The sequence below is a fragment of the Hemibagrus wyckioides genome, linkage group LG21 (assembly GCF_019097595.1).
Source record: "Hemibagrus wyckioides isolate EC202008001 linkage group LG21, SWU_Hwy_1.0, whole genome shotgun sequence".
In the NCBI taxonomy this organism is placed as follows: domain Eukaryota; kingdom Metazoa; phylum Chordata; class Actinopteri; order Siluriformes; family Bagridae; genus Hemibagrus; species Hemibagrus wyckioides.
The window spans coordinates 5,724,055-5,745,771 of record NC_080730.1 but is presented as its reverse complement, the minus strand read 5'-3'; the positions used below and the strand labels follow the sequence as shown (position 1 = coordinate 5,745,771).

At 40.9% G+C, this 21,717-nt stretch overlaps 5 protein-coding genes across 5 annotated transcripts; 2 read left to right on the top strand and 3 right to left on the bottom strand.

Moving 5' to 3' along the window:
* Positions 1–416: 416 nt before the first annotated feature.
* On the top strand, positions 417–3,445 carry pde12 (phosphodiesterase 12). The gene is made up of 3 exons (XM_058373138.1): positions 417–1,812; positions 2,739–2,817; positions 2,902–3,445. Exons 1-3 carry the CDS (start codon positions 577–579, stop codon positions 3,339–3,341), a joined length of 1,755 nt encoding a protein of 584 aa, XP_058229121.1. The 5' UTR covers positions 417–576; the 3' UTR covers positions 3,342–3,445.
* A 213-nt stretch (positions 3,446–3,658) lies between these two features.
* On the bottom strand, positions 3,659–10,252 carry LOC131342365 (ADP-ribosylation factor 4). Its single transcript, XM_058373139.1, has 6 exons — positions 9,832–10,252; positions 8,124–8,204; positions 6,198–6,307; positions 5,517–5,588; positions 5,057–5,182; positions 3,659–4,643 (listed from the first exon to the last, which is right to left on the bottom strand). Exons 1-6 carry the CDS (start codon positions 9,896–9,898, stop codon positions 4,557–4,559), a joined length of 543 nt encoding a protein of 180 aa, XP_058229122.1. The 5' UTR covers positions 9,899–10,252; the 3' UTR covers positions 3,659–4,556.
* A 3,220-nt stretch (positions 10,253–13,472) lies between these two features.
* LOC131342367 (ADP-ribosylation factor 4-like) lies at positions 13,473–14,996 on the bottom strand. Its single transcript, XM_058373141.1, has 6 exons — positions 14,824–14,996; positions 14,627–14,707; positions 14,398–14,507; positions 14,091–14,162; positions 13,879–14,004; positions 13,473–13,763 (listed from the first exon to the last, which is right to left on the bottom strand). The coding sequence occupies exons 1-6, from the start codon at positions 14,888–14,890 to the stop codon at positions 13,677–13,679; spliced, it is 543 nt and encodes a 180-aa protein (XP_058229124.1). The 5' UTR covers positions 14,891–14,996; the 3' UTR covers positions 13,473–13,676.
* Positions 14,997–15,716: 720 nt separating this feature from the next.
* LOC131342836 (ADP-ribosylation factor 4-like) lies at positions 15,717–16,620 on the top strand. The gene is made up of 4 exons (XM_058374086.1): positions 15,717–15,797; positions 15,959–16,030; positions 16,117–16,242; positions 16,358–16,620. The coding sequence occupies exons 1-4, from the start codon at positions 15,717–15,719 to the stop codon at positions 16,442–16,444; spliced, it is 366 nt and encodes a 121-aa protein (XP_058230069.1). The 3' UTR covers positions 16,445–16,620.
* Positions 16,621–18,166: 1,546 nt separating this feature from the next.
* On the bottom strand, positions 18,167–21,227 carry LOC131342369 (ADP-ribosylation factor 4-like). Its single transcript, XM_058373142.1, has 6 exons — positions 21,022–21,227; positions 20,825–20,905; positions 20,664–20,715; positions 20,443–20,545; positions 20,234–20,359; positions 18,167–18,341 (listed from the first exon to the last, which is right to left on the bottom strand). Exons 1-6 carry the CDS (start codon positions 21,086–21,088, stop codon positions 18,255–18,257), a joined length of 516 nt encoding a protein of 171 aa, XP_058229125.1. The 5' UTR covers positions 21,089–21,227; the 3' UTR covers positions 18,167–18,254.
* Between the last annotated feature and the right edge of the window lie 490 nt (positions 21,228–21,717).

The following is a 21,717-nucleotide window of genomic DNA, read 5'->3' as shown; positions in this document are numbered from 1 at the left end:
GTTTGGGCCTCTTATTTCCATTGTCATTCTACAGCATAGAAAAAGACATTCTGGACAAAATGTATTCTTCAGTGTTTGTGGAAACAGTTTATTTAAGGAACACACACACATGGGTGTGATGGTCAGATGTGCACATAGCATGTACTGTATAGAGTAAAGCATGGTGCTTGGTAGCGCGCGCCACCTAGCGGCGGCGATGTTTTTGTGGCGAACCAAAAAGTATTTTAAACAAACTGAAACATTAACGCATTGTTTATGACTTCTTTGTTTATATAAAAACAACCCCGCCATATGCGAGATGCTTTTATAATCTTTTTGCGTCCTAATTTTACGATCTCGTTTAGTCGAATACCGTCATCCCGGACAACGTGATGACGTTATTATAAAGCGACGCGCCCGGTAGTTTATAGAAACAGGTTGTATCACGAATCGCTCTCTTTAGGGCATATAAGGCAGGGCATAGGCTGTAAAATCCTATTCTGTTGTTCCCTATCTAGTGTACTTATACAGGGATCAGTGAGCCGTTTGAGATACAGCACGCAGGACTGCGCCTTTTACAGCTGAAGAAACTTCCTCATGTTTAGCCGCGCTATCTTTTCTAGACTACGTTTGCGTTATGTTTGGTCGCCGAAGATAATATTAGTAGGTGAGAATATTTTAATCAGACATTTTTGCAGCAGGATGGACCGCGCAGTGGTGCGCTGTGTGCCCTCGGAGCCCAAGCTGACCATTTCATTCACTGTAGCCGGTAGCTACAAACACATGCTGAGGGAGCAAACAGAGGAGCTGGGTAAAGTCTTAGCCCGGATATCTAACAGTATTATCAAGGCGCAGGCTAAAGGGAAGAAGTCGAAGAAGAATAAAAGTCAGGACACGTGCGCGGTTGTTGCTGATCCGGTGGTTCGGCTTTACTTTAACGGCAACTTGGTGGCTGAAGACGCGCTGAACCGGGACGCGTGGCAGGACGGCGCTGTTCTGCAGGTCGGTGACGCAAAATATAAAGTTGAACGCAATCCTCCGACTTTCACCACCGCACAGCTCCCAGCGTCAGTCCTGGCCGGATTTCCAGTCTGCCCAAAGCTAGAGATTGAATTCGGTGATATGGAGTTCTGTGTGTTTAAGTGGTACAAGGAGAGCTCTCCAAATGCGCACGCACGCGACGAGGAGGACTCCTGGGTGGAAGCAGGAAGCGACCGAGTCTTTATCCCATCCAATATGGATGTCGGGTTGAGACTGAAGCTGAAATGCATGCCGGGAAACCAGTCTAGGTTAGGCCTTGTGGTAGAGCTGGTGACCACCGGCACTGTAGAGGCAGGTCCAGGGGTTTGCACCTTTGACAACAGACACTTGTACACCCGCAAGGTCACGGACGACTCCACAACCAGGGTTGTGACGTATAACATCTTAGCAGACATTTACAGTCAAACTGAGCTCTCCAAAACAGTCCTCTACCCTTACTGTGCTCCATATGCCCTTGGACTTGACTACAGGCAAAATCTCATCAAGAAGGAGCTTTCAGGCTATAATGCAGACATCGTCTGTCTCCAGGAGGTGGATAAAGGAGTTTTCAGTGATAGCCTGGTACCAGCGCTTGACGCGTTCGGCATGGACGGAGTGTTTAAAGTCAAAGAGAGGCAGCATGAAGGACTGGCCACGTTTTACAGGAGATCAAAATTTAAGTTGCTTTCCAGACACGACATCATGCTGAGTGAGGCCTTAGAAATGGACGCACTCCATAGCGTGCTGCTGGAGAAGGTGTCCAACAACCCAGTGCTGAAAGAGAAGATGGTACAGAGAAGTACGACGCTGCAGGTATTACACGGTCTGACCGCTCACATGGTGGTCCTGTTCTTCACAACACCGCCAGGTTCAAAGTTCGTCCACGCCTTAACATCTGATTAGCAAAAAGAAGTGGGTAAAATTAAGAGAAAAGGCCGAAACACTGGTTGTCGATTTGATTTTTGCAAATTTCTTGTCTGGAAGTGTGCAAAACAGGTTGCACTCAACCACAGCAGTCCAAATGGCTCATTCCTGAGGTGGTTTCTATATAGAATTTCACATGATCCAACCATTTGGGTGTTTTATGAACCCCAGTATCCAGAAACATGGCCGCATATGTTTTGATGTCTCATTTTGCAGCAGGTGTGATAGTGTTGTCTTACCCATGGTGTATTCCCATCTCACGTCAGTGTTTGTAGGATATGTGGAATAAAAGGTGCATGTTGTATCTCTTAATATTTCAGGTTCCAGCCCACAGTGATCCTGTTTGGGTGGTGGACTAAAATTTGCAGGATGCAAACTAGCATGTCAGTGTCCCTGTTGTACTGGGGAAAAAAAACCACAACCTAAATAATAACTGGTCTGTTTGTATTTGTGGACAGGATAGGAAGTTGCATTCAGCGGCTACACATTGCACCTAAATAGTAGGATAACTTGATAAACTGGCAACCCAGCACATTATCCCAACACACCTATAATCTCCTTCATGTGACCTCGAAACGCATTCTCTATCCCTACACTATTATAGGTTTATTCTTCCCTTAGCTGATCATTCATGTCAGTTATTCACCATAATGAACATCTCTATCCTTTTATAACTGTACTTTCAGGTATTTTTGTGATTATATGCTCACATTAATAAAATTTATAAATTTAGGATCGGACGACATACATATTTATTGGCCAATGTTTGTTGATTGACCAAAACCTGATATAAATTGTTTTTCCTTTTTGGCAAGGTAACCGTTTTACAGTCCGTCAGCGATCCATCAAAGATAGTGTGTGTTGGAAACACACATCTCTACTGGCATCCTAAAGGTACTTGGTATTGGATTTGAATTTCTGCTTAACTTAAATTATGAGCGCATACCATAAGGAAATAATATTCTTTTCTGCCCCAAGGAGCGAATGTTCGATTAATACAGATGGCTGTGGCCCTGAAGCACCTGAAGAAAGTCATCACAGAAGAACATGCTAGTGTGCTGATATTCTGTGGCGACTTCAACAGCACGCCTTCGTCGGGACTCTTCCAGTTGCTCAGTCAGGGTTCGATATCAGAGCAGCACAGTGACTGGGCATCTAATGGTCCTGAGGAGCTTCTTCCAATGGAGCTTCACAGCCCCTTGCAGTTGACCAGTGCGTGTGGAGAACCGGACTACACCAACTATGTAGGAGGCTTTAAAGGATGTCTGGACTACATTTTCATGGAGCCGCAGGCTTTGCAGGTAGAACAGGTCATTCCTCTGCCCAGCCATCAGGAGGTCACCACGTACCAGGCCCTTCCCAGTGTCTCTCACCCATCTGACCATATAGCTTTAGTCTGCGACCTCAAATGGAAATAAAGTTGAGACGCAGCCTCAGCTTTCATTCCGCAAGTGAACATGTAGATCTTTCTCAGATTTCTGATTTATTGCGGCAACAAGAGGACTAGCTGTTTATCAATCAATCATTGTGTTTGACTGATGGATTGTTGCAATGTTTTACATTTATAAACAGCTTGGTGCCTATGATATTTGATCCTGATTCACAGAACAGTCCATAAGAAATACTAAAACGCAAGCCAGATATTATTAAAAACATTATTTAAATGATTGAGAAATCTATGTGTAATAGTTTCCTTGGAGGACACACCCTAAAACAAAGCTTCTTTCACTCACAATTGTTTTATTTCAGGCTTTAATAGGAATTATTAATGAGCCATGGGGGAAAAAAAAAAGGTCCCATATGATTGCAGGTGCCCGAATCAAACTGTTAACCAGAATATCATACGTCTTTCAGCATGTATATACAAATAAATCTGGTGATATCTCATTTGGTCATTTTCAATTTAGGTGAACATCATTAAATGAAAGTAAAATGTCACAAAGCAGGAAACGAGCATATTTTAAGGCAATTGTAAATGCAGTTAAAGGCTGGTTATATAGCAAGATGGTCGAGTCAGGCATCAGAGTTAGTAAGCTGTATTAAGGCCAAAGAAATCAGGTCATCGACTCGAATTTTACCTGTCAAGCTAAACACAAATCTTTAACCCCCTGCCCCCCCATTAACCACTGGAGGACATCATGTTATTGACCTGTTTCTCATCATTACACGTTACCGTTATATAATTTGGTCTAAAGTCATTATTTATTAAAGGAAGCCGTTCAGATTAAAATGCATGCAAATTTTAGATAGATAAAATGGAATGAGAGCAGAAATGTTTGTATAAATATAAATATGTTCCCGTGTTTGACAAAATACAAGCCTTAAGGCAGGTTCTCATTCTCATCCCTCGATTTTGTGTTGAAATTCACCTTGTTTTATATTTCAAATCAAACTAAATCAGGCATAAACTTGGACACTGAAATGCTTACTGAAAATAAGACAACTTAAGGTCAACCCAATTCAGAGAGAAAACCAAAAACAAACAACAAAAAAAAAAAAAAGGTAAAGGTGCCTCAGTGGCAAATTTGATAGCCATGAGCTAATATGTATAAGTGAGTATATCCATTGTCTGTCAGTTGTGTGATCATGTCCTTTTGTTAAAACACCCCTTCACGTGAGCCAATTATTGTAGCTTAACGTTTGCTCAGCTGCTCAGAGAGCCAGTCCAGTCCTTCATACAAACCTGTTCCCTGAGTGGCGCAGGTCGCCTGAACGTACCACTGTCGGAGCAGAAAAACGACAGAAGTTCAATCATTATAGCAATTTAATTACAAGATACAAGTAGATAGTATTTGTATCACTGAAAGATGAAACTGCAATCTCCACAACCGCAGTTTGCTGAACCATCACAGCGTCTGTATCACATACAATCTATGGCACCATACCTACAACATGGGAACCTGCAGCACCAGTATAAAACTTTAACCACTTCAAATTTTGATATCTCCTAATCGCTAAAACTATACATGTTGATACCTTTCAGACATGTTTATCCCAGTGACGTCACAGCTATCTGGTCAGTTTCAGAGACATTTGCCAATTGCTAACATCTGTGAGTTCATGTATGCGGAAGAGGGCAGATAGTAAAGTCTGTATATAGGTCTACTTACAGTTCTGCTATAAGTCTACTTACAGTTCTGCTCCTGAGTGTCTGCAGGCCGAGTTTGTCCGTCAGCTCACTGATAGCCATGGCGTTGGGCAAATCTTGCTTATTTGCAAACACCAGCAAAACTGCATCTCTGAGCTCATCCTCTTGAAGCTATTCCAGACATTAAAAACATGACTTAGAAGTTAAAAAACAGTGACACGAAAAGAAGAGACCAGACAGAAACACGAGCAGTGTTAAAATGATCATAAATAGTATTTATAATCTTACTCCAAAATATATTATTATGCTATGCAGGAATTTAGATAGCTGCTTGCACTCAAAGTGAATAATAAAGCAAATAAGTTTGTCCCATATGGCTGTAATGTAAAGAATTGTTTTGTTTATCATACAGGAAAGTGAGAGTGTTGAGCGTGAACACACACTGGGTGTAGAGTCCAGGAGACAAAGAGATTTGAATATTGTAATGCTTGGGCGTGGCACTAACCATCTTCTGCAGCTCTTCGGCAGCTTCCTGTGCACGCTCACGATCGTTGCTGTCTACCACAAAGATGAGACCCTGCAAGAACGGCGTACAAGGAAGTGAATAAAATGAACTCGCTTTATCACTGACAGAACCAGCGCTGATTTCTACACACACTGGGAAATCTCTGACCAGTTTAACACACCACACAGCTATGCTTTTCATATTTTTCTTTTTGTGCATCATTGAATCAAACAAAAATAAACACATACACAATAATCACAGTTAATACAAACATATCCAAATAATAATGAATGTTGCTCGACAGTTTGTAACTTTCGACATTATTCAGTCTGAACTTTTATGCATGTGCCTGTGTACGAGTCCTACATCTCCGAATAATCTTCTAAAGTCGAAGATAAACAGTCAAACATACAGACGTCTATATTTCCCTTTCATGTCCGGCTGAAACAAAAACATTTTTGGTTCCTCGCATTTTCTTAAATGGCAGGTTATGAAGGCTGACCGACCAAACACAATCACAGATCTTCATTGAAGGACAATCAGATCCCAGCACAATGGGCAAAAGAGGAAGAAGGTATGCGAGGGTGTGGGTGCGTGTGAGAGAGACAGAGAGAGAGAGACACTATATTTCAGTCTGATAGCCATAGTGTCTCTGTGGGTGCATTAATGTGATCTGGTTACCTGTGTGTTCTGGAAGTAATGCCTCCATAGAGGTCTGATCTTATCCTGGCCACCCACATCCCAAACTGTAAAACAGATGTTCTTGTATTCCACGGTTTCAACATTAAATCCTGCAACACAGACATAAAAATGATTTTTAAAAAAAAAGCATTGAACCTTATCAGGCAACACTTAAACACAGGTCACAGGTGGGTGAATATTAAAGGGGGGAAAAGCAACATGAAGTGTCTTTGTAAGGTTTGTGGCCAAAAAATCTCCAGTGCTCTTCTGAGTCTCCGAATCTCAGGAACTATCCTGGAGCAATGAACACCAATCTTCCCCAAAAAAAAGTTGGTGTTTATTTGGGTTGAGATCTAGCGACTAAATGCCGTAACATTATGACCACCTGGGCACCCTGACTAGTGTGCGGTTATGCAGCCCCACATGCAACAAACCGTGATACACTGTGTATTCTGACACCTTTCTATCAGAACCAGCATTAACTTCTTCACCAATCTGAGCAACAGTAGCTCGTCTCTTGGATCAGACCACACGGGCCAGCCTTGGTTGCCCATGACGTGGTCGCCGGTTCACCACTGTTCCTTCCTTGGACCACTTTTGATAGATACTGACCACTGCAGACTGGAAACACCCCACAAGAGCTGCAGTGTTGGAGATGCTCTGATCCAGTGGTCTAGCCATCACAATTTGTCCCTTCGTCAAACTCACTCAAATCCTTACACTTGCCCATTTTCCCTGCTTCTAACACATCAACTTTGAGGACAAAATGTTCACTTGCTGCCTAATATATCCCACCCACTAACAGGTGCCATGATGAGGAGATCATCAGTGTTATTCACTTCACCTGTCAGTGGTCATACTGTTATAGATGATCGTTGGATGATTTACATAATTTCCTTCCTCATCAGCGCACTGCAAACGAGAAGAGGTGTCACCTTTAAAGAGGCCACGCCCATCATGAAAGAAAGGTTTAATCACAAAGACAATGAGTCAGAAAAACTGCCACTGATCTGCAGCGGAGCTTCCCTCGAAATGGACAAGCTGACCCAGACCATTGCAGAAAAATATAGAAATAAATAAAAACCTCAGGAACATAACAGAGACAGAGGTTTTTCCATTCATTTGTCATCAATCTGTACATGTTTTAGTGGAGAGCGTTGATTAAGGAAATTGTTGCTATTATAGAAACCTGTTACACCATTACATTTAATATGAAAGGAAGATAAACACTTGGGCCTCAGTGTTGAGATCAAATTGCTAATTAATTAAGTAAAGAAACCTGTTATAGACACAAAGCATGTCTCATTGTCATGTACTGCCTTTTGCTTACAAGTGAAACATTTCAACATTATACTCTGGGTTCAGATAAAACTTTAAGTGTTATCTGCATGTAATTATATACTTATTTATATTCATTAATGAGAGGATGAGTTGATCTGCTTTTTCTTGAAATTGATGGGGCAACATGGTACACCGTAGGCGATTGTTAGACTTGTGACAATGGCTGATAGTGTGGTAAAAACTGGGACATCTTTTCTAATAAACCTGGCCACTAAAATGGGCTACTGATTAGAAGGTTGTGAGATTAAATCCTAAATCCACCAAGCTGCCACTGTGGGGCTCCTGAGTAAGGCCCATAACCCTCAATTGATGCAAGTCGCTCTGGATAAGGGCGTCTGCCAAATGCCATAAATGTAAGATTGTTGTTCTTTCGGCTGCTCCCCGTTCAGGGTCGCCAAAGTGGATTATTTGGTCTGCATGTTTCGATGTGGCACAGGTTTTATGCCGGGCGCCCATCCTGTCGCAACCCTCCTATTTAATCTGGGTTTAGGACCCTGCCGCTGGACCACCAGGAGGCACCCATAAATGTAAAAGTAATACAACAAAAAATACCTATAAATGCAACTTATGGAGTTGGAAACAAACCTATAGTTGGAATTGTTGTGACGATTTCTCCAAGCTTAAGTTTGTAAAGGATCGTCGTTTTTCCGGCAGCATCAAGTCCAACTGCGAGGAAAAATAAACAGGGTTTACTGACATCGGATAACAGGAAATGCAGTTCTAATAGTAGCCTCAAATCACAGACTTATACTAATAGTAATGATCTTGTTCTAATACAGGATCATTTGCTTAGTTACACCTGAATTGTATGACTTTTTATGACGCACCACATAATCAAATAATGAACAGATTTTTAAAATATCTTATCTTGTCATCAGGACGAAGGAGTTTGTGCTTCCTCAGTAAATCGAAAGTATTATTATAAATAAAAAGAAGAAAAGAAGTGTGCAAGTGTGTTGATTCACAACATTAAATGCAACTACAAATAAATCTTAAAATACACTATATTGCCAAAAGTTTTGGGACACCCCTCCAAATCATTGAATTCAGGGGTTGTTTTTCAGGGGTTGGGCTCGGCCCCTTAGTTCCAGTGAAAGGAACTCTTAATGCTTCAGCTTCATACCAAGACATTTTGGACAATTTCATGCTCTCAACTTTGTGGGAACAGTTTGGGGATGACCCCTTCCTGTTCCAACATGACTGCACACCAGTGCACAAAGCAAGGTCCATAAAGACATGGATGAGGGAGTTTGGTGTGGAGGAACTTCACAGAGTCCTGACCTCAACCTGATAGAACACCTCTGAGATGAATTAGAGTGGAGACTGTGAGCCAGACCTTCTCATCCAACATCAGTGCCTGACCTCACAAATGCGCTGCTAGAGGAATGGTCAGATATTCTCATAAACACACTCCTAAACATTGTGGAAAGCCTTCCCAGAAGAGTTGAAGCCGTTATAGCTGCAAAGGGCGGGCCAACTCCATATTACATTCATGTGCATGTAAAGGCAGACGTCCCAGTTTTGACCTGCCTCGCAGTCTCCACTCTTAATTCATCCCAAAGGTGTTCTATCAGGTTGACGTCAGTACCTTGCTTTGTGCACTGGTGTGCAGTCATGTTGGAACAGGAAGGGGTCATCCCCAAACTGTTCCCACAAAGTTGAGAGCATGAAATTGTCCAAAATGTCTTAGTATGAAGCTGAAGCATCAAGAGTTGCTTTCACTGGAACTAAGGGGCCGAGCCCAACCCCTGAACTCAATGATTTGAAGGGGTGTTCCAAAACGTCTGGCAATATAGTGTATATCATTCTGTGTGTTTTGTCGTTGATTATTTTCCCTCAAACCACAAACCCCCTTTTTTATTCCTTACATACAGTACACAAGGTCTTGAACGTAACTGACCTGTTTTTCTGTAAATAAACGAAACAAAAAAAAAATTGTATACAAGGCCGTCTAGGGGCGTGAAGAAAAGGAGGAGTAAACAAACAATTCACAAACTAACATCGTAATGAATAAATAAATAAATAAGTAAATAAAGGCTACGAGATTCAACAATTTGCATACACATTCGGGTTTCAGAATAAGAGTAAGACTATATTCAGAATGAGCGTTTAATCCGTATAAAAAAGTGACGTTTCATAATCAGACCTAGACAAAACACTTTTTATTTAGACAGCTAGCTATAAAAACTTTGTGATGCTAATGCTGTTGTTAAAGCGCGTGCTAGCTAAAAAACCAGCTAAACAGGCTAACTCCTGCCAACACACCACTACTCCAACTTGGTCTGCGACTCACCCATAAGAATTCGCATTTGTTTTTTCCCGAAAAGCCTCGAGAAGACGCTGGAAATGGTCAGCCCCATTTTGATGGCTATTTCACAGAAGATGAGAGAGCGGTGTGGAGCCCAAGTTTAGTTTTCGAGACGTTTCAGAAAGCGGCTAACAGGCTAGCGGAGTCCAGGTAGCGCACGCGCGCACGCACACACACACACAAGATACACAAACGAGAAGGTCGCAGAGCCTTTCTCCGAGCTCAGAAACACCGGGGGGATAAAACACCGCACTCCTGCGCCTCAAAAATCCTAAACAGGCGGATGAAATAAAAGTTGCTTCTTTTCTCCGTCCAGGAAATAGAGGAAAAAAACTAAAGCGTTTCTAACACTGCAGCAGCCCTTCACCACGTCACTGCTCCACTGCGGCCGGGATGACGTCACACGTGCCACATCACAAGCACAGGAGGATCAGGCACGTGCGCCGGGGGCTCAGAAACGCCAACATTTACTACTTTAACTCATTATTTTAAAAACGTCCATGAAATAAACTTGTTCATAATTTAACATTCACTGCGTAAAACAATATATTTAATAATGAATATTCACAAAACAATTCTTCATTGCTCCGTTAAATGAACCTTTTGCACATAGCTTTACTTAGTCAGTTACTTAAAATGTCTTAATTAACACTCACAAATAAATATTCACGAATATAACTGCTCTTGGTTAATTTACCAGTTTATTTAGTACTCAATAAGTGTTCTTACTTACACTGTATTGGCAAAAGTTTTGGAACACCCCTCCAAATCATTGAATTCAGGGGGTGGGCTCGGCCCCTTAGTTCCAGTGAAAGGAACTCTTAATGCTTCGGCTTCATACCAAGACATTTTGGACAATTTCATGCTCCCAACTTCGTGGGAACAGTTTGGGGATGACCCCTTCCTGTTCCAACATGACTGCACACCAGTGCACAAAGCAAGGTCCATAAAGACATGGATGAGAGAATTTGGTGTGGAGGAACTGACATCAACCTGATAGAACACGTTTGGGATGAATTAGAGCGGGGACTGCGAGCCAGGCGTCCAACATCAGTGCCTGACCTCACAAATGGTCATAAACACACTCCTAAACCTTGTGGAAAGCTTTCCCAGAAGAGTTGAAGCTGTTAAGGGCGGACCAACTCCATATTACATTCATCAGCATGTAAAGGCAGATGTCCCAAAACTTTTGACAATATAGTGTATATGACTCCTGGAAAATACAGTGTATGGCCAAAAATTTGTGGAGACCTGATCATCACACCCATATGTGAGCCAAACTGTTGCCATAAACCTGTAAGCACACAATTGACTAGAATGCCTTAGTAAGCTGCAGCATTACAATTTCCCTTCACTGGAGCTTATAGACTCAATCCCTGTTCGAGTGTAATAATGCTCCTGTGCACAAAACAAGCTCCATGGTGTATTAAGAATGTAGTAGAAAAACTCCTGCACAGACCCCTGACTCTGACTCAAGCCCACTGAGCACCTTTGGGATGAACTGAAACACAGACTGCACCCCAGACTTTCTCACCCAGTGTCAGTGCCTGATCTCACTACTGCTCTTGTACCTGACTGAGCTCAGAGTTCAGTGGAAAGCCTTCCCAGATGAGTGGAGGCTGTTATAACAGTAAATGGGGAATAAATCTGGCTATGGGATGTTCAACAAGCCCATATGCTGGTCAGGTGTCCACAAATTATTGGACATGTAGTGTAATTACTCATGACTTATTTTACACTTAATAATGAAAAATAATGAATTGTTCATATTAATTAATACCATCAATTATCAAGTTATCAGCTCTAAACTGTTATAGAAGTTAAATATAATACACAGAATGCTGCAATTTTTGAAATTAAAGTATAACTCATGTTCAATGTTCCTGTCAGAATTTAATGGGTCATGTATGTGGACCATGTTTTGCAGTTTGAAAACCTATAGATGGTTGATTTCACGTGTCTCAGAGAAAGCATGTGTAGCCATAGCATTGGGAAAGGTCAAGCAGGTGTTGTTTGCTGGCTTTACATGTGTCAGAGGAAGCATTTGATATGGGGAGAGCTGTATGGTGTGTGGAAATTGGGGAGAAATCTGTGGGAAATATCCAGAATTCAACAAAGCTATGTGACACCGTTGCACTGAGGTTTGACCGAGGCTCGATTCAGCTAGTTAGTGGTCTATGTGATGACAAGTGTCTTTAACTATTAAAAAATGAGGCACATTATTTAATTGTGGCTATTTAATGGAGGTGTATAGCTCTAAATTTGTTCCAGAACGTTCCATTCACAGACCACATTAAGTTCAAGTTCACACTGTTCGTAGGCCAACTCAGTTTTGAGGTTTGGATTAAAAGTTAAGAGAGCAAACTATAAGAACACAATGCTATCTATAATGCACTGATCAGGCATAACATTATGACCACCTGCCTAATATTGTGTTGGACCCCCTTTTGCTGCCAAAACAGCTCTGACCCGTCGAGGCATGGACTTCACTAGATCCCTGAAAGTGTGCTGTGGTTTCTGGCACCAAAATGTTAGCAGCAGATCTTTTAGGTCCTGTAAGTTGCTAGGTGGGGCCTTCATGGATTGGATCTAGAGGCCAAGTCAACACCTCAAACTGGTTGTTGTGCTCATCAAACAATTACTGAACCATTTTTGTTTTGTGGCACGGTGCATTATCCTGCTGAAAGAGGCCACAGCCATCAGGGAATACTGTTTCCATGAAAGGGTGTACATGGTCTTCAGCAATGCTTAGGTAGGTGGTACATGTCAAAGTAACATCCACATGGATGGCAGGACCCAAGGTTTCCCAGCAGAACAATGCCCAAAGCATGACACTGCTTCCGCCGGCTTCCCTTTTTCCCCATAGTGCATCCTGGTGCCATGTGTTCCCCAGGCAAGAGATGCACACGCGCCCGGCCATTCATGTGATGTAAAAGAAAACGTGATTCTTCAGACCAGGCCACCTTCTTCCATTGCTCCGTGGTCCAGTTCTGATGCTCACGTGCCCATTGTTGGCAGTGCACAGGGGTCAGCATGGGAATGTGGTCTGTGCTATACAGTCCCATCCGCAACAAACTTCTTCAGCAATTTGAGCAGTAGCTCGTCTGTTGGATCAGATCACATGGGCCAGCCTTCACTCCTCACGTGTATCAATGAGCCTTGGCCGCCCATGACCCTGTCGCCAGTTCACCACTGTTCCTTCCTTGGACCACTTTTGATAGATACTGACCACTGCAGACTGGGAACACCCCACAAGAGCTGCAGTTTTGGAGATGCTCTGATCCAGTGGTCTAGCCATCACAATTTGGCCCGTGTCAAAATCGCTCAAATCCTTACGCTTGTCCATTTTTCCTGCTTCTAACACATCAACTTTGAGGACAAAATGTTGACTTGCTGCCTAATATATCCCACCCACTAACAGGTGCCACGATGAGGAGATAATCAGTCTTATTCACTTCACCTGTCAGTGCTCATAATGTTATGCCTGATCGGTGTATATATAATATGATATGATATGATATAATATGATCAAATGTGTGGCAGTAAAGAGAAAAATATAAATAAATAATTCCTAGTAAATAAACTCTACCTGACCCCACACCAACAAAGAACTCCGACTACAGTGATATTTTAAAAAATAGATATTTTTATTTCCATACATTTGGCATAATCAATTATTTGTGAGACAAACAATAAACCATAAATAGTGTAAAATTTCAGAAAAAGAAAAGTGCTATATTACATTATCATAATATTCACAGTGTTATTGGCACATTTATATACAGTACAGTATTTTTCAAATAAATTCACTTAGTGCAACGGATCAGATTTTATCGTTTGGAGAGCTGATTTGAAAGCCAGTCCAGTCCTTCATATAAACCTTCTCCATTTGTCGCACAGGTCGACTGAATGTACCACTGAAATAAAGAGACAGAGAGAAATGGACATATTTTTCCTCCCTAAGACTCTGCATGTTAGTCTAATGGTTCAGAAAGAAGTCACACAACATTGTCATAATTATGATCTACTCACATCTCGTCCCTTCATGGCGTGCAATCTGAGCTTCTCGGTCATCTCGTGAACCGGCATGGCATTAGGCAAATCCTGCTTGTTAGCAAGAACCAACACAATGGTGTCCCTCAGCTCATTTTCATCAAGCTGAAAACAAAAAACCTTATTTTTCAATCACAAGATGGAGATAAATAGTAAGTACACATCATGAACAGAAAGAAGGATTCATTTACCATCATGTGCAGCTCTTCAGCAGCTTCCTGGATGCGCTCACGGTCACTGCTGTCCACCACAAAGATGAGGCCCTGCACCAACACACAATATATAACCAGCTTCCTTTAAATGAAGTACATCAACCACATGTTTAAAATAGTTTTTATCTGCTAGTGCCTTGATCTAAACAACAGGTAACAGTAAGCAGGCATTAGACATTAGATTAGACTCCTAATCTAAACCAGACCTGCTTTAGATAACCTGAAGGTGGTTCTGTGAAGTTTAAATGGAAATGGAGATGAATGTTGTATTTGATCATGAACTCACCTTGGTGTTCTGATAGTAGTGTCTCCAGAGCGGTCTAATGACAGTCTGTCCTCCGACGTCCCACACAGTGAAGGAGATGTTCTTGTACTCGACCGTCTCAACGTTAAAGCCTGATTTACAGAATAAAACAGACACAAAACAGACACATATTAAGGCTTAATTCTATGTCATTAGTCAACCAATAACAGTCTAATAACAGTATTTATAACAGTATTTATAACAATCTTACCAATAGTAGGAATGGTTGTGACGACTTCCCCCAGTTTGAGTTTGTAGAGGACTGTAGTCTTTCCGGCTGCATCCAGACCAACTTGGAGGAGAGAAATGATTTTACTTTATAAGTGCAGGAGGTTAAACTATCCATAGTTCTATAATAGAGTTATATGTATTATTTTACAGAATAAACTCCAGACTGAATGCACTCACCCATCAGCAATCTCATCTCCTTCTTGTTGATGAAACGTGAAAAAATGGCGGAGAAGATAAGACCCATAATAAATCAGTAAGAAGTAAATAAATGTGAACAGAAATAAAGGCTGTCAGTGACGGATTCAGTGATGTGTTCTCTCTAAGATCTTCCTCTCGGTGTGTGAGCGAAGAGCCGCTCTGCAGCTTTATATAGTGAGCCTCGTGCGCGCGCTTTCGCTTTCCAAAACACGGAAACACGGACACGCGCGCGCTTCCAACACACACTTTCTGACACACACACACTTTGCAGGAGCTTTCTCTCCAGTTCAATCCAAACGGCGTCACTTCCTGCGGCCCAATGAGGATCTCCATTAGAGATTAAAGTGATTAGTATCATTAATGAGTGTTGTGTGGATGAACAAATATATGGTAATAAATACACACTGTGTCCCGAAAGTCTAAATAGCTAGGAGAACACTTCTGAGTAAAGTTTTCATACTTGGTTTATTTATTTATTTATTTATTCATTTATCTATTAATGTATTTATACATTTATTTATACAAAGAAAGCAATGACAATCATGTAGATAAAGTTTAGTAAATAAAGTTGCATTTTGCTTTTTTTTAAAAATAAATAAATAAATAAAAGTGTAAATTCCCGCGATGTATGTAGATTTTTGAGACTCTGTGTACATGTAAATAAACCTGATCCTGTGATGAAGTGATGAAGAGTGTTTGACCCTCTAAATGTCCACTAATGAAGTTTTACTGAGCTCTTTAATCAAGTGATGAGTGCAAATCATGAGAGTTCTCCTAGCTATGTAGACTTTCGGGACACAGTGTGTATTTATTACCATATATTTGTTCATCCACACAACACTCATTAATGATACTAATCACTTTAATCTCTAATGGAGATCCTCATTGGGCCGCAGGAAGTGACGCCGTTTGGAACGCGTTGGATTGAACTGGAGAGAAAGCTCCTGCAAAGTGTGTGTGTCTGGTTTAGATTAGGAGTCTAATCTAATGTCTAATGCCTGCTTACTGTTACTTGTTGTTTAGATCAAGGCTCTAGCAGATAAAAACTATTTTAAACATGTGGTTGATGTACGTCATTTAAAGGAAGCTGGTTATATATTGTGTGTTGGTGCAGGGCCTCATCTTTGTGGTGGACAGCAGTGACCGTGAGCGCATCCAGGAAGCTGCTGAAGAGCTGCAGATGATGGTAAATGAATCCTTCTTTCTGTTCATGATGTGTACTTACTATTTATCTCCATCTTGTGATTGAAAAATAAGGTTTTTTGTTTCCAGCTTGATGAAAATGAGCTGAGGGACACCATTGTGTTGGTTCTTGCTAACAAGCAGGATTTGCCTAATGCCATGCCGGTTCACGAGATGACCGAGAAGCTCAGATTGCACGCCATGAAGGGACGAGATGTGAGTAGATCATAATTATGACAATGTTGTGTGACTTCTTTCTGAACCATTAGACTAACATGCAGAGTCTTAGGGAGGAAAAATATGTTCATTTCTCTCTGTCTCTTTATTTCAGTGGTACATTCAGTCGACCTGTGCGACAAATGGAGAAGGTTTATATGAAGGACTGGACTGGCTTTCAAATCAGCTCCCCAAACGATAAAATCTGATCCGTTGCACTAAGTGAATTTATTTGAAAAATACTGTTCTGTATATAAATGTGCCAATAACACTGTGAATATTATGATATATTAATATAGTACCTTTATTTTTCTGAAATCTTACACTATTTATGTTTTATTGTTTGCCTCTGGGTTTGACTTTACAAATAGTTGTTTACTCCAAATGTATGGAAATAAAAATATCTATATTTTTCAAATATCACTGTAGTCATTGTTCTTTTTGGTCAGGTAGAAGTTAATGAATGAAACTAGCATCTTAAAGCTTTTCTTATATCATCTTTTTACTGCCACACATGTGACCTTGAGGTTTTACTTGAGACTTTGTTTGGAAGAGAAACCCTCTGTTGTAGAGTTCTACATGGGTTCGACCCAGAACCCTCTAAAGAGCTAGATTATTTTACTTCCTGCATGAACACAACTAATGCTACAAAGATCTGAAATGTAAGAGGAAAAAATTAGTGATGACAACAGCAACAATAATAATAATAACAACAGTAAATGAATTAACTATGAACCTACATCAATTAGTTATAACATTATGACTTTATTTCAGTGATTCAGCAACTTTATATGTTTATATGAAGGACTGGACTGGCTTTCAAATGATTTACGTTTATCTATGTTATATTTATGTTTATTTATTTATTTATTTATTTGTTTATTTATTTATTTATTTATTTATTTATTTATTTATTTATTATTTATACATTTGCATTTTTTCCTATGCCTCCATGAGAAAGACAGAAATGGCAATCATCTAAATGAAGTTTTATAAATTAAGTCACATTTTGGGAAACTGTGTACATGTAATTAAACCGGATCCTGTGATGAAGTGATAAAGAGTGAAGTTTAACTGAGCTCTTTAATAAAGAGATGAGTGCATATCATATGTTGAATATGTACATATGCACATACTGCCCACCTGTATTGTACTACCCATATAATGGATATACACTGATCAGCCATAACATTATGAGCACTGACAGTTGACGTAAATAACACTGAGATGATCTCCTCATCATGGCACCTGTTAGTGGGTGGGATATATCAGGCAGCAAGTGAACAAAGTCGATGTGTTAGAAGCAGGAAAAATGGACAAGTGTAAGGATTTGAGCGAGTTTGACGAAAGGCCAAGTTGTGATGGCTAGACGACCGGATCAGAGCATCTCCAAAACTGCAGCTCTTGTGGGGTGTTCCTGGTCTGCAGTGGTCAGTATCTATCAAATGTATCCTTTAAATCCTGTAGGTTGCGAGGTGGGGCACATGGAGGATCTGCTGCTAACATCTTGGTATCAGATACCACAGCACACCTTCAAGGATCTAGTGGAGTCCATGCCTTGCTGGTTCAGGGCTGTTTTGACAGCAAAAGGGGACCAACACAATATTAGGCATGGTCATAGGTCATTAGGTGGTCATAATGTTATACCTGACTGGTGTAGATTCATAGGGTCATTTACTATTATTATTATTATTAGTAGTAGTAGTAGTAGTAGTAGTAGTAGTAGTAGTATTGTTTTTGTTTTTGTTGTTGCTGTTGGACTTTTATCTGACCAAAAAGAACTCTGACAACAATGCTATTTGAAAAAATAGATATTTTTATTTTAATACATTTGGAGTAAAAAACATTTGTAAAGTCAAACCCAGAGACAAACAATAAAACATAAATAGTGTAAGATTTCAGAAAACAAAAGGTGCTGTATTACATTATCATAATATTCACAGTGTTATTGGCACATTTATATACAGTACAGTATTTTTCAAATAAATTCACTTAGTGCAACGGATCAGATTTTATCGTTTGGAGAGCTGATTTGAAAGCCAGTCCAGTCCTTCATATAAACCTGCTCCATTTCTTGCACAGGTCGACTGAATGTACCACTGAAATAAAGAGACAGAGAGAAATTAACATATTTTTCCTCCATAAGACTCTGCATGTTCGTCTAATGGTTCAGAAAGAAGTCACACAACATTGTCATAATTATAATAGCTCTCACCCAAGGCCAACATAGATGACGCCATGACAAGGTTCTCCTGTCCCTCAATGACACAACAGAGCGAGAGAGGTGCAAGAAGAGGCATAGTTGGAAAGAAGTTGATCACCTTCATTAAGGAGGGGACAAGACCTTTCCAGCTTAGAAAAACAGCAAAGCCAAACTTGCTAGAAGTTGTCAGCTCCTGGATCGCGGAAGTGGTCCACACAGCTCTTTGCACAAACACTGTTTTGTGGTCAGTTGAAGACTGTAAGAGGCCAGAAATTGAGGAGGTCTTGCGAGAAATGCATAGCAATCCCAGGAGTGGGCCAAGGTCTTGGCGTTAACCAGAACATTTGGTAACCTGAGAAACTATCAGTTGAGCTGAATGTGAAGGAGCCGACTTGGCAGGAGATCCAGGACATTATCCAGAAAGCCAAAGCCTCAGGTGCCCCAGGCCCAAGTGGTATACCATTTAAGGTATGTCCAAAACCTCTGTAGAAGTTGCAAAAGATTTTGAGAAGGATCTGGGCCAAAGGTACAATTCCGTCAAGGTGGAAGCAGACAGAGGGCTGTTTTGTCCTAAAAGAAGAGGGTTCCTCCACAATCACCCAGTTCAGGACAATTTCCCTGCTCAATGTGGAGAGCAAGATCTTCTTTTCGGTACTTGCAATAAGGCTGACTACTTATGTGTTGCAGAACCATTATATAGTCACATTCATCCAGAAAAATGCGGTTGTAGCCTTCTCTGGATAGAGCATACATTAATGGTCAGCCAGTTGATTCGAGAGGCCAAACAAAGAAAAGGCGATCTAACAGTCATCTGGCTTGATTTAGCAAATGCTTACAGTTCCATCCCTCATGACCTCATCCAACAATGACTTGAGCATTATCACATTCCAGCATTTATCTAAGCAATGACTGCCAGTTACAACAGCCAACTTTACAAGTTGGCATGACCTCCAGAAGGGAATTCCAACTGGGTGTACCAACACCCCAATCCTCTTTATCATGGACATGAACCTACTAATAACAGCAGCAGAAGGTGTAACCTGTGGTCCTATGTTGGAGTCAGGCGTCACCCAACTGGTAGTGTGGGGCTTCATGGATGACCTGAAAATAACAGCGGTGACGCATGTCCAAGTGAGATGGGTGTTGGATACCCTGGGAAAGGTAGCCAGGTGGACAAGACTGTACTTCAAGGCATGGAAGTCCATGATGCTGGTGATCAAGAAGGGCAGGGTCACCAGCAAGAATGGCCTCAATATCCAAGTTGAAGTCATTCCATCCATCGATGACAGCCCAATAAAGTGCTTAGGAAAATGGTACAATGCATCACTGAATGATGGAGCCAATGTTGTGGAAGCATTGAAGCAAACCGAGGATTGGTTGAAGAAGATTGACAGGCAAATTTAAAACTTGGTCATATCAGCATAGTCTTCTACCCAGGCTCCTTTGGCCCCCTCACTGTCTATCAGTGTCCTATGACAGCTGTGGAAGGATTTCTAGTTGAAGACCAACAAGTATTTGCAGAGGTGGTTGGAGATACCCCCAAGCTTCTCTCTGGTGGGCCTTTATATCCGTTCCGGACAGCTATAATTCCCTCTGTCATCCCTCGTGGCAGAATACAGGACAGCAAAATGTTGGGTTATGTTAAGCCTGAGAGATTCCAAAGACGACTGGGTAAGGCAAGCGTGAGTTATAACAAGGTCTGGCCACAAGTGAACAGCCAAAGCAGCTTTTGAGCAGACAGGAAGTTCGCTAAAGTTACGTGACATTGTGGGCAACTGATCTACTCACATCTCGTCCCTTCATGGCGTGCAAACTGAGCTTCTTGGTCATCTCCTGCACCGGCATGGCATTGGGCAAATCCTGTTTATTAGCAAGAACCAACACAACGGCATCCCTCAGCTCATCGTCCTCAAGCTAAAAACAAAAAACATCACTTTTCTAGTACAAGATGGAGATAAACGCTAAGTACACATGAACAGAATGAAGGATTCATTTACCATCATCTGCAGCTCTAATGCAGCTTCCTGGATGCGTTCATGGTCGCTGCTGTCCACCACAAAGATGAGGCCCTGCACCAACACACAATATATTAACAGTAATCTGGCATTAGATATTAGTTTAGGTCTCTAATCTAAACCAGACGTGCTTTAAATAACCTGAAGGTGGTTCTGTGAAGTTTCAATGTAAATGTAGATGAATGTTGTATTTGATCATGAACCCACTGAGATGTTCTGATAGTATCTTGTACTCGACCGTCTCAACGTTAAAGCCTGATTTACAGAATAAAACAGACACAAAAAGACATATTACGGATTAATTCTATGTCATTAGTCGACCAGTCTAATAACAGTCTAATAACAGTATTTATAACAATCTTACCAATAGTAGGAATGGTTGTGACGACTTCCCCCAGTTTGAGTTTGTAGAGGACTGTAGTCTTTCCGGCTGCATCCAGACCAACTTGGAGGAGAGAAATGATTTTACTTTATAGGTGCAGGAGGTTAAACTATCCATAGTTCTATAATTGAGTTATATGTATTATTTTACAGAATAACCTCCAGACTGAATGCACTCACCCATCAGCAATCTCATCTCCTTCTTGTTGATGAAACGTGAAAAAATGGCGGAGAAGATAAGACCCATAATAAAACAATAAGAAGTAAATAAATGTGAACAGAAATAAAGGCTGTCAGTGACGGATTCAGTGATGTGTTCTCTCTAAGATCTTCCTCTCGGTGTGTGAGCGAAGAGCCGCTCTGCAGCTTTATATAGGGAGCCTCGAGCGCGCGCTTTCGCTTTCCACAACTCGGACACGTGCGCGCTTCCAACACACACTTTCTGACACACACACTTTGCATGAAGTTTCTCTCCAGTTCAGTCCACTGCGTTCCAAATGGCATCACTTCCTTTGGCTTAATGAGGATCTCCATTAGAGATAAAAGTGATTAGTATCATTAATGAGTGTTGTGTGGATGAACAAATATGGTAATAAATACACACTGTGTCCCGAAAGTCTACATAGCTAGGAGAACTCTTATGAGCAAAATCTTTCATACTTGGTTTATTTATTTATTTATTTACTTATTAATTAATTTATTTATTTAATCATTCCTCCAGTTTATACACCTTATGTTTCAGGTCAATATTAATTTAATGATTTATTGAAATAAAGATGTTCTGTAGTGTTCTGCTCTAGTGTTTCAGAGAAAATTAGGAATAAGAGTTATATATGAGTTTTTAGAATGTATAGTATCATGCATACAATAGATATA

Coding starts and splice junctions, on each gene's coding strand:
- pde12 (XM_058373138.1), top strand. CDS start 577: ATGTTTAGCCGCGCTATCTTTTCTAGACTACGTTTGCGTTATGTTTGG. Junction 1,813..2,738: donor AGAGAAGTACGACGCTGCAG/GTATTACACGGT, acceptor CTTTTTGGCAAG/GTAACCGTTTTACAGTCCGT. Junction 2,818..2,901: donor TCTCTACTGGCATCCTAAAG/GTACTTGGTATT, acceptor TTCTGCCCCAAG/GAGCGAATGTTCGATTAATA.
- LOC131342365 (XM_058373139.1), bottom strand. CDS start 9,898: ATGGGGCTGACCATTTCCAGCGTCTTCTCGAGGCTTTTCGGGAAAAAA. Junction 5,589..6,197: donor ATTACTTCCAGAACACACAG/GTAACCAGATCA, acceptor CCGTTCTTGCAG/GGTCTCATCTTTGTGGTAGA. Junction 4,644..5,056: donor AGACACTCAGGAGCAGAACT/GTAAGTAGACTT, acceptor CTGCTCCGACAG/TGGTACGTTCAGGCGACCTG.
- LOC131342367 (XM_058373141.1), bottom strand. CDS start 14,890: ATGGGTCTTATCTTCTCCGCCATTTTTTCACGTTTCATCAACAAGAAG. Junction 14,163..14,397: donor ACTACTATCAGAACACCAAG/GTGAGTTCATGA, acceptor GTGTTGGTGCAG/GGCCTCATCTTTGTGGTGGA. Junction 13,764..13,878: donor ACGCCATGAAGGGACGAGAT/GTGAGTAGATCA, acceptor TCTTTATTTCAG/TGGTACATTCAGTCGACCTG.
- LOC131342836 (XM_058374086.1), top strand. CDS start 15,717: ATGGAGATCCTCATTGGGCCGCAGGAAGTGACGCCGTTTGGAACGCGT. Junction 15,798..15,958: donor AGAGAAAGCTCCTGCAAAGT/GTGTGTGTCTGG, acceptor GTGTTGGTGCAG/GGCCTCATCTTTGTGGTGGA. Junction 16,243..16,357: donor ACGCCATGAAGGGACGAGAT/GTGAGTAGATCA, acceptor TCTTTATTTCAG/TGGTACATTCAGTCGACCTG.
- LOC131342369 (XM_058373142.1), bottom strand. CDS start 21,088: ATGGGTCTTATCTTCTCCGCCATTTTTTCACGTTTCATCAACAAGAAG. Junction 20,906..21,021: donor GGAGATGAGATTGCTGATGG/GTGAGTGCATTC, acceptor CTCTCCTCCAAG/TTGGTCTGGATGCAGCCGGA. Junction 20,546..20,663: donor CTATCAGAACATCTCAGTGG/GTTCATGATCAA, acceptor ATCTAATGCCAG/ATTACTGTTAATATATTGTG.